The sequence below is a fragment of the Pyrgilauda ruficollis genome, unplaced genomic scaffold (genome assembly GCF_017590135.1).
Source record: "Pyrgilauda ruficollis isolate IOZ18807 unplaced genomic scaffold, ASM1759013v1 scaffold5, whole genome shotgun sequence".
In the NCBI taxonomy this organism is placed as follows: domain Eukaryota; kingdom Metazoa; phylum Chordata; class Aves; order Passeriformes; family Passeridae; genus Pyrgilauda; species Pyrgilauda ruficollis.
This window is the reverse complement of record NW_024526599.1, coordinates 16534283-16545288: the sequence shown is the minus strand read 5'-3', so window position 1 is coordinate 16545288 and position 11006 is coordinate 16534283. Positions and strand designations below refer to the sequence as shown.

Genomic DNA, 11006 nt, shown 5'->3' with positions numbered 1-11006 from the left:
AGACTAATGATCAGAACCTTCTCCTCGAGTTGAGGCCAGAGATGTTCAGACTGACATCTCCATTAGTCTGAACAGTATTTTCTTGTCTGGGCTAGGCAAGCTTAAAAAATAGGAACTTCTCTCAGAAGAGTCAGCCTCTGTCCCTTCAGTCTTCCAAGAGATGAAAGTATGAGTTCTTAGGAGAAGATTGTGCCATTAGGATAGGCATCACTCGTCCATAGAGACTTCAGTAGGGAATATAGATTTCTGAAGAGAGAAAGGTTAAATATTTGTCAGGGCAGTTCTCTGCTGAGCGTGAGTTGTTGGAATTGCCGTACAAAGGGAGGCAGGTTTCCCAGTGCTTATGCATGGAAGACAGATACTAAAGGAAGAGTTACCTTGATACTCAAGAGATACTTCAAAGTGCAAGTGCCAATAGATGGAGCCCTGTATCAAAACACAAGGGTAGATACAAGGAAAGAAAAAAAACAGATCAAGTCCTCTTACCCTCTGTAGCAGAAGTCCTGAATATACTGATAAAAGGATTTCAGTAAACTCCAGACTGCAGATTTTACCACAAGACAGCTATGTCCCAGATGGGCTGTACATTAATTCAGTAGCTGTCCTACAGTTCAAGTCCTAACAAATAAGGAGCCCAGGAGAAAACTTTTTTAAAAACTTTAGTATTGCTAATTAAACTGAACAAAAACAGTGTGAATGTCATAGTGACTAGTCATTGTTTGTCTTCATATTGGTTCTACTATTTGATTCCTAACTACAGATGTTTTCTCCTTTTTCTTCTTATTCTGCCACCTAAAGAATCTTTTGCTGTTCCTGACCTCAGCAATTCAAGAGGTGACTTCTGCATGCAGTTCATTGATGTTCACCAAAATTTCTGTTAATATTTGGTTTTAACACAGACTTACTATCAGTTGCTTGCTGTGCATTTGTCTGCAGTGATTTCTCTTTACTAGATTTGCACTGTACTACAATAGCGTATTTTCCGTACTGGTGTTCAGATGAGAGAAATTATTGGTTTTTAGTTAGTTTAGGCTTGCTCTAGTTTCCAGCAAATACAAACTTATTGAAAGGGAGTTTGCAAGAGAGGGTAAAGTCCAGTCATTTTTGCATGATTAAGCTTGATTTTCCTGTTTTGTACTTGTAGTTGAATGTTGAATGTCTTTACTAATAACGAAAGATTTTTATCAGAGGTGTTCCTGTAGAGCTAACAGCATTTTGTGAAACTAACTTTATAATGTGCTTGAGTGGCAGAGTCACTTTAAATAGTCTGAAATACTTGACCAAATAGAAGTTGCTTCTTTTATGTAAGAAAGTCATGGGTTATGTATGATAAATATATTCTTAAGAAAAATAGGCCATTTTTATCACCCTAACTAATTACTCAGCAACAATTAAGTATTTAGCTGCACCAGGTAGGGTGTTGATTCTTTGCTATCCACTGACCAACTATGTATTGTGACTGCACATTCCATAGGTGACTACAGCTCTTCCCATGTTAGGAAAACGTAAAAGTTCAAGTTGTGAATGATGCACTATCTCATGCATGGCATAAAGTAAAATTGTGTTGAATGTCTTTTGTGCAACCAGGGCAAACCTGCTGATTAACAAGTAGTGTCCTAATCACAGTGATTGCATTGTCTTAATACATGTGTGGATTTCTCAGTTCAGACTGACTTGAATACAAGGCAGTAATACTATTTTTCTTCTTTAATTAACTTTTCAGGTTATCACTGGGATACATCAGATTGGATGCCAAGTGTTCAGTTGCCAGGTATCCAAGAGTATCCAAATTACGAAGTGGTGGAGGAGTCAGCTCCCCTCTACACAGATCCAAATGCCATCGATACAGACTATTACCCTGGTGGTTATGACATAGAAAGTGATTTTCCACCTCCACCTGATGATTTCCCTGCACCTGATGAGCTTCCACCGTTACCACCTGAATACAGCGACCAGTTTGAGTCAATACAGCCACCCAGAGACATGCCAGCCGTAGGTAGCTTGGGTTCTTCTACAAGGAGCAGGCAGAGATTCAACCTTAATCAGTACCTTCCCCATCACTACCCTGCAGACATGTCAGAACCTCAGACCACCCCCAGTGGCGGCAGCGGCAGCTACAGAGAGCCGTACGCTCCATACTCACTGGGGTTCGGTGCAGACTTTGAAGCACCCACTGTAGACAACATGTCCATGTCTGTGTACGCTTCCACAGCCTCCTGCTCGGATGTGTCGGCATGCTGTGAAATGGAGTCTGAAGTCATGATGAGTGACTATGAGAGTGGAGACGATGGTCACTTCGAAGATGTGAAAATTCCTCCGCTTGATTCCCAGCACCATACAGAAGTCTGACACACTCAACAAAAGTGCCTGGACTCTAACAAACTTTATCAAATCTCTGAACAATTTTCAAGAGCTTTTTTATTTTTTCTTTTTTCCAGCCACGGTGAATGCTTTTGTTTCAGTGAGCTAAACTGGCATGGCGGCATTGGATTATGCAATTCATTTCACTAAATGAACCTCTTTCCATTTCCTGACTTGGAAAGTTCCTGGTATTTGGAAAGTTCTAAGATTTCCATTGGCTGTGCCATTTCTGAACACCCTTTATGTACTTACATTGTTCTATGTTTAAAAAAAAATCACATACCACTTCTCCATGTTAGCATGATGCATATATTTATATAGTTCTAAAGCAATTAATTTTCTCCTATTTTTTGTAAATTTTATGTACAGTTTTGATTTTAATAGTTTTAACTAGATTTTGTAGATATTTTGTGAATTTGTTTTCCACTAAAACTAGTGGTGTTAGTGTGCCATTAAAAATGAGCACCCTGACTTATAATCAGGGCATCACTGTATGTATTCCCCTGAAAACTAAGGTTTGACATTTCATTGTAAAACATTCAACATATTTACACAATTTCAATTGTACATACATTAGGTCTGATATTTTTCTGGGTCAGCTATATGGAAACGTCTTAAATGGGTTGCTGTATTTTAGAACTGTAAACATTTTTTTCCCTTCTTGGAAAGTGTGTTGGGGACCCTCTGCATACCAGTTTAGAACCAAAACCACCATGACACAGTTTTTATAGTGTCTGTATATTTGTGATCCAATGGTCTTGTAAAGGTTTTTACTGAAAATTACCATTAGCCAGTCTTTCTTACTGACAATAAATTATTAATAAAATACTTTAGCTTTGCTCTGTGTATCTCTATTATATAATATACCATTGACAAAGCATTCAGTGCAGCATTTTTTAAGTCTGTATATGTTTTGTACTGTATTAAGTTACTTGCTCCAAGCAACTCCTTTTCCTCTCCTCTGAAGTCAGCCTGCAGCTGTGTTAGAGATGCTCACGAGATGGCAGTGTGTGTCTGCTTAATGGTGTTTCTCAAAGTAATCGGGCCAGTCTGAATAAAGATTGATGGGTATCAAACTGCAGTAGCCTTCTCGGTAGTTTGCATTTTTCTTTAAACATATAATATCAGCTATGTAAGTTGCTGAATATTTTTTTCTCAAGTCACAAAAATATATATTAAAAAAAAATCCCTAAGATGTTTAAAGCAGTTTCTCCCCTCCTTTATCATCTAAATACTTATGTTCATGACTAGTTCCCCTTGCTTGTGCACCTGCATGCTGAAATGGCCATGCCGTTGTCTGACTGAATGCTTATGTTCATGACTAGTTACCCTTTGCTTGTGCACCTGCATGCTGAAATGGCCATGCCATTGTCTGACTTTGTGCTAAATAGTTGGTGGTTGCCTGCAATTATATTTCAATTGCAATTTCTTACATTAAGTTCGCCCTAGAAGTCTACCTTGAAGAAGGAAAGGTGGAATGCCATTTTCCTGTGTATTATCCAGCTGCTTTTCTGACTAGAAAAGAACAAAGTCTTTTACAGAGTTCTCTAGCATAAATTTGTCCTGATGGTAAGCTAAAGGAATAATGTAACTGTCTTCTGCCTCTTGCTTGAGGGATGCTTTTTAAGTTCAGAACAGATTTCTTGGCACATTAGTGAATTTTTAATATAGCCTGGAATCCTTTCAGCTCCACCTCCATTTTGTTCCTACTGTCATAAAGTTCTGTAGCCTAGAAATATACAATATTAGATTCTCTCCCATCATGAGAGCTAAGCCTCAGCCTTCTACCATCTAGGGGAACAGGATACTGTATTTAGAATGCTATTTATATACAAAATGGAACAACTCCCAGCTTGGCAGCTGTATAATGGAAATTGGGTGGATTACAGGACACAGCCAGGCACTGACATTCCTGTGTTAACTTGCCCATATGCAGGTTAAGAATCCCATGACTTATGTAAAAAGACTAAAAAATATTTTTAAACCCACATTCTGGCTGTGCATGCACTTTCACCCTGATAACTAAGAGCCTTTTGTACATCAGACCATTAGAATTTTCTTAATAGATTTAGAAGAATCTTACAGAACTGTGAGCAGAGGTATCACACACTGTAGTAGCTTGCATCACTGCTTAAGGCCCATCTTGAGTGAGGAAGGTTAAACTTACTGGAAGTTCTGCTCAAGATTCCTTAATATCTGCTACTTTGTAGGAATGAGTCTTAGGAGACACCAAGAGGAAGACGCTGCACAAATTTGCATCATTTCTCAGTTGATAAGGATTCCCAGAAAATATGAAAACCTGCCCTACAAATACATTTTATAAAGCTACTCTTTTAGAAGGGCCTGAAGAGAGATTTTTAAAATTGAAAGGTGTGAAGGACAGGAATTTGAACACTTAAATATACTTTTATTTGTAGTACTGTAAACTGAAGGCTGACACAGAACATCAAACTGAAAAGGAACAATGTCTCATTATTCTACAATGAAATTCTATGTAGGTGTAAGAGAATGCTTTGTTGAAAGTATCAGAATATATATACATATGTATATGTATTTCTTTTTACCTTTTCACAAGAATTGTGCTGCTAGGCAACACGCAACACCAAGGTTTATACTTCACAGCAGAAAACAAGGCTGCATCATAACGCTCATGGAAATAGCAGGCATTTTCAACTCCGCAGCTTTCAACAGCTTTGCTGTCGGTGTGTAAAGCAAGGACATGTTGGACAAATGCTCCCTTTGTGGGGAGCTCTTACTGCCTAATTCAGGTCCAGTAAGTGCAATCAAACCTATTTTCCCACACAGAGCTACAGCAATACACGAGATGAAGCTGGTGACATTTTAAACCCAATTAAAACTGATACAGCAGAGCTTTGCTATTCGACTCAACAGTGGTCCAGTGCATTCAAAAACATTGGCCATGTGATTTTTTTTTACAATCCAAACATTTTAAAATAAGGAATTTCAGTGAAGTTACACATTCACTATTCCAATGTTCATCTGTCCTCATGTTGTCACAGCAAGAGTCTTATGTTGAGATGTAGTTTGATGTGTTTCAGTTTGTGCCCATTCCAAAGGGCACCACTGAGAAGAGCCTCTCTGTCTTTACAGCTTCAGGTACTTTTAAACATCAAGTTCCCCACTGAGCCTTCTTTTTTCTCCAGATTGATCAGCCTCAGTTCTCTCAGCCTCTCATATGAGAGCAGCTCCAGTCTCTTAATCATCTTACTGACCCTTTGCTGAACTGTAGTTTAAAGTCCCCCGTGGAAGTATTTTTTTTCTATTTTAAAATACTTAGGAACTAGTAGAACTTAAAAGTTTTATTTAGCAGATTTGAGTCAAACTCATTGTTGCTTTGTCCATTCTACATTTTGAGTGAATGAAATGTCACTTAGCCTTGAAGCAGAGAACAAACTGCAATTCTAGCTGATTAAGAGTAATTGGGGCAGAAGCAACAACAGCCAACCCTATGAAACTTGGTCAATATTTAACACACCTGGTCTGAGGACTCCAGGATGCAGGCATGTATGCTTAGTAGGAGGAACATGACCAGAATACCAGATCTGAGCCCCTTTTCCAAGGATATTTACTAATATTGTTTTTCCACTGTTCCTTGTTCTACCCATGGCCTCAATGAAAGGAGTACTGTCCCAAGAAATCACATTAAGGAGAGTTCTTGCACTGCCTAAGCGGTACAAATCTCAATCCACTCAAGCCAAAGAAGGTATGAAATCTATCTCTAACTGCAAGCTCCAATTTGGAGTTGAGTGCTAAGAAGAAATGCTCTATTTCCACCTTGAATCTACCCATAAAGCCCTTGAAGGAAGACAGCTGCAGGAATTAGTCTGTGTTGTATGAAGGGGTCATGACTGACACCTGTCTGCAGACAGACCATTGCTGAATAAGTGTGGTTCACAAAGTGCCTCACATGACTCCTGACTCATCACTGCCCCTGGAGAAGCCATGCTGACTGCCTTGAATACCTCCCTGTGCCTTTAGCACAGCTTCTAGGACGATCTCTTCCATGATCTTCCCAGACACGGAGGTGAGGCTGACAGGTTGGTAATTCCCAGGGTCCTTCTTTCTATCCTTTCTAAAGATGGGCACTATTGTTTCCCTTTTTCTAGTCACCTGGGACTTCACCTGACTGCCATGACTTTTTAAATGTCATGGAGAGTGCCTGGCAATTACATCAGCCAATTCCCTCAGGACTCTGGGATGTACCTCACTGGGTCCCACAGGCTTATGTACATTCAGGTTCCTCAGGGGGTCGGGAGCTTGATCTTTACTTACAGTTGGAGGGTCTTTGCTCCTCCAGTCCCCATACTGCTGTCCATCCTCTTGAGAGGTGCAGGAAAAAAGGTTTCCATTGAAGACTGAGGCAAAAAAGCTCTTAAGTGACTCAGCCTTTTCTTCTTCCTTCTTGTGCTGGAGTGACTATATCAATGGACAAGGCAAGAACTACAGATGTCATTTATCTGGACTTCTGTAAAACCTTTGACAGGGTCCCCCACAAAATCTTTCTACATTGGAGAGAGAAGGATTTGATGGGTGGGCAGTTAGGTGGATAGGGAATTGGTTGGATGGTCACATCCAGAGGGTAGTGGTCAACAGCTCAGAGTCATGATGGACATCAGAAGTGGTGTCCCTCAGGGGTCCATACTAGGAGCAGTGCTATTTAATATTTAAGTAATAAATAATAAGATAAAACATAACATTTAATAATACTTAATATTTAAATAATTAGTATATTCTTAAAATATTATTAATTTAATATATTCATTACATGGATGAAGGAACCAAGTGCACTCTCAGCAAATTTACAGATGGCCCCAAGCTGAGTGGTGCTGTTCATGCCATTCAGAGGGACCTGGACAAGCTCCAGAACTGGGGCCATGGGAATTTCATGAGGTTTAACAAGACCAAGTTCAAGGTCCTTGGCACTTGGGTTGGAGCAACCCCCACTATCAACAAAGGCTGTGTGGGGATGAACAGATCAAGAGCAGCCTTGCCAAGAAGGACTTGGGGGAGGCTGGTGGATGAGAAGCTGGATATGAGCCATCCATGTATGCACTTGCAGCCCAGGAAGCTACACAGCTCCTGGTTTGCATCCAAAGCAGTCTGGGCAGCAGGGTGAGGGAGGGTATTCTGGAGGGTATTCTGCCCCTCTGCTGGGCTCTGGTGAGACCCTCCCTGTGTCCAGCTCTGGGGTCCAAAACACATGAAGGACATTGACCTGTGGGAGCAAGTCCAGAGGAGGCCACTGCGTTGATCGGAGGGATGGAGCACCTCTTCTATGACAAAAGGCTGAGAGATCTGGGATTGTTTAACCTGTAAAAGAGAAGGCTTTGGGGTGACCTAATTGTGGCCTTCCAGTACCTGAAGGGGGCCCACGAGGAAGATGGAGAGATTATTTAAAGAGCCTGTAGTGACAGGACAAGAGGTAACAACTTCAAACTGAAAGAGTGCAGGTTTGGATTAATTATTAGAAAACATTTTTTTCCTACTGTGAGGATGGTAACAGACTGCAAAGGGTTGCCCAGAGAAGTTGTGGATGCCCCACGTCTGGATGTGTTCAAAGCCAGAGTGGATGGGCTCTGAGCAACCTGGTTTAGTGGAAAGCGTCCCAGCCCATGACAAGGACTTGTAACTGAATGGCCTTTTAGGTGTCTTCCAACCCAAACCATTCGATGATTCACAAGCATGGTCTGGATCACAGCTCTGCACACATCAGCTGTGAACATCCATACCTGCAGGCTCCACACAGGGAATCTACACACTTCACTGAAAGCTCTGCACACACTCCACACGTCAGACAACCAAGAAGTGGGTACCTCAGTTTCTTTTCATAGCTCTTGCCAATTTTAGCCTACACAAGCCTTCATAAAAGTACTAAATAGAAGTCCCCATTAAACCAAGCATGCTGAAGCAGACGTAAATTTTGGCAACATTACCAGTTCTTCCACAGCTGCAGTGGAGTTGAATAAAAATCAGAGAAGCATAGTGCAATATCCAGTGTAGTTGCAAAGCAGGAAAATGGGACCTTTGCTTTGATCTTACAAAAAAAAAATGTTTAAGTGAAAGATAATTACAATTATTTCCCTTCACATAAGGAGGAAACTTTCTGATAATCAAAAGCTTATTAATTACCAATGCCCAATGTCCACTGCTAAACCGGGTAACACACATCTAAAACTTCACACACAAACAAGTTAGGCACTAGAGGCAGCCACCCAGGAGTCAAGGCTATCAGTAGGAACATGACCTTAGAACAAGAGCAAAAAATCTCATTTAGCATTATCAAAGCTGAGCCGTATGTATGCCTTTCTGGACTTCTTGCTGCAGATGGTCATTTCTCAGCTTCTTATATTCTTACATGCTTTGAGTTGAAACCTTCAATGTGAGGAAAAAGCACTGAGAAGCCCAATTATGTGAATGAGTCATTCTATCCTTAATCCCCAGGGTCCCAATTGGAAAACATGCTAAGCAAGATGAATTGCTTTCAGAGCTTGAATTAACTTTGAAGAAATACATAAGGAAAGATTATGCTGCTGCATCAAAAATATTATTTTGTAATTTCATCTTTTTCTAGAGAACTTGAAGCACCGTCAGTAATTTATAGCATAAAAGTTTAAGGGCCTCCTCTTTAAACAAGTAATACCTCATGATAGCCATTTAAGTAACAGAAACTTCTGCTTTGACTTTCACTTGGGAAAAAATACCTCAAGTCACAGAGAAAAAGGCTAAAAATATAATTAGCCTGACAACTGGAGCCTGATTGAATGCAGATTTTTTTTTTTGTTGTTTAAAGCCAAACACTGTTCAGTACCACTTGTGTAAAATTTCCCAGAACTCACCTCCAAAAACTTATTCTAGCTGTTCAGAAACACCGAGAAAGCAGGAGAATGAAGTTCACTTTGGCTGAGTTGGATTAGACACTTAAAGTGTTTCAATCCACATCTTTCACTGATTGCCCACCTCAAGATGTGGAGGAAGTTGAGGAAGCCAGAAAGCCATCTAACCTGGGCAACAGAAAAGATAAAGACAAAAGATGCACCTGATGTCCTAAGAAAACAAATTAGTCAATTTCCTTGTGAAAAGGCAGAAATATCTTACCCCATTTTCATATTTCCTTTAACCACTCTGCCAAAAGTTTGTTCAATGATTATCTGAATGACCTTCAGGTAAAATACTCCAGAGGGTCTAATTTGGCTAACCTCTCATAAGAGGGTTAAAGTCTAAAGGAAAGCTTGTAACAAACAGATTTTGTCTCTTCACAGAGTTAAAGATGCTCTAAGCATGAAGGGTATATTGAACAGTTCCACCAAGGCACTGGTGTAAAAGTCGGAAAATATTTCATTCCTATACCGTGTTTAAGTGGGCTTTGCATCTGAGAATGGCTAGATCTGTTGATATCCATTAACAGACACAGGGTCTCAAAGAAGATGACAAAATTTAAGAAGGAATCCTCTAAACAGAGCTTTTCAGGATTATTCAAAATTAATAGTTTTATTTATCCATATTTCCCTTGTATTGTACATTTACCACAAGCTTACCTCTACAGTAGCTTACCTCAGGATCAGCAGGGCCCCTATGGTCTCCCCTGCTCCCAGCTGCGTGGGTATTTCATGCCAACCCACACAAAGCACCACACCTCTCAGCCCTGTCAGCAGCTCCTCCGCTGCAGAAAACACACTGTGAGCCCCTAAGAGCCAAATCACTTTTTTGACTTGTGGTTCACAGTACCCAATGACTACTGACACTGACCAAGAAACAGCATTTAACACAAGAGTTTAAAAATGAAGCTTTGAAGGAGCATCAAAAGCCAAAACTTTTTACTGCCATGATCAAAACTGTCTAAACAACACAGAAGTGAACAAACTTTTTAAAGAGTGCCAAGAGAGGCAGCTAAAAAGGCAATTCGTAGAATGGAGCACAGAGCCTACAAAGATATATTGGCAAGCTTATACCATTTATTTCAGCAAGAGCTGAAAGACAAGAAGAATGGCATAGTTCAACAGGAAAGCAAGGAAGGCTATGATCTCAAGGAGGTGGATATTGTACAAAAATGAGGAAAAGAAGGAGCAAACTCTGGCAAGTAAGAAAATCCAGAAGTGTTCGAGGACCAGTTTGCAGACATCAAAAATTAAATTTTATTTTAAAATACATTAAAAGCAGATAGTTCTGCCAGAGAAACTATAAATATCAAACTAGTGGAAGATCAAGGTGTAACAGGAACTTTGGAGAATTCAGGACTAGCAGATATCTTCCCCACTGGGTCAATGTCCACTGAGGGAAAAGTTGAGGTTTTTCACTGCTTTCGAAATGGCTTAACACATAACTCACACAATAAAAAGGCATTAGTGAACAGAAGTAAACAGTATCAAAGTCAATAATGGCACTGGCTCAGCAATTCTAAATCACTTAAGGATCAGAGACCCAGGTGTCACAGTACATCGCAGATGAGACAGCCACGATACACAGAGTACATCCCATTCAGAGTAACACCAAACCACAGGAGGAGGCTTTAGGCATCTGCTCATAAAGAGCAACACCATCCCAGTTCAGAAGGCTTCAAGCATCAGCCCTTCTTGTTCTTCAGCCCAGCCTTTCATACCCCTCATGCTCATGCACTGCACCTGAGT

General features: G+C 40.3%; 1 protein-coding gene across 1 annotated transcript in view; it reads left to right on the top strand.

The window, feature by feature from the left end:
- Positions 1-3199, top strand: part of FAT1 (FAT atypical cadherin 1) — a 102882-nt gene extending 99683 nt beyond the window's left edge. The window contains exons 28-29 of the mRNA XM_041479945.1: positions 799-834; positions 1724-3199. Coding sequence (XP_041335879.1) covers positions 799-834; positions 1724-2349 — 662 coding nt within the window. The 3' untranslated portion in view covers positions 2350-3199. The remainder of the gene's footprint in view (positions 1-798; positions 835-1723) is intronic.
- Positions 3200-11006: the final 7807 nt, after the last annotated feature.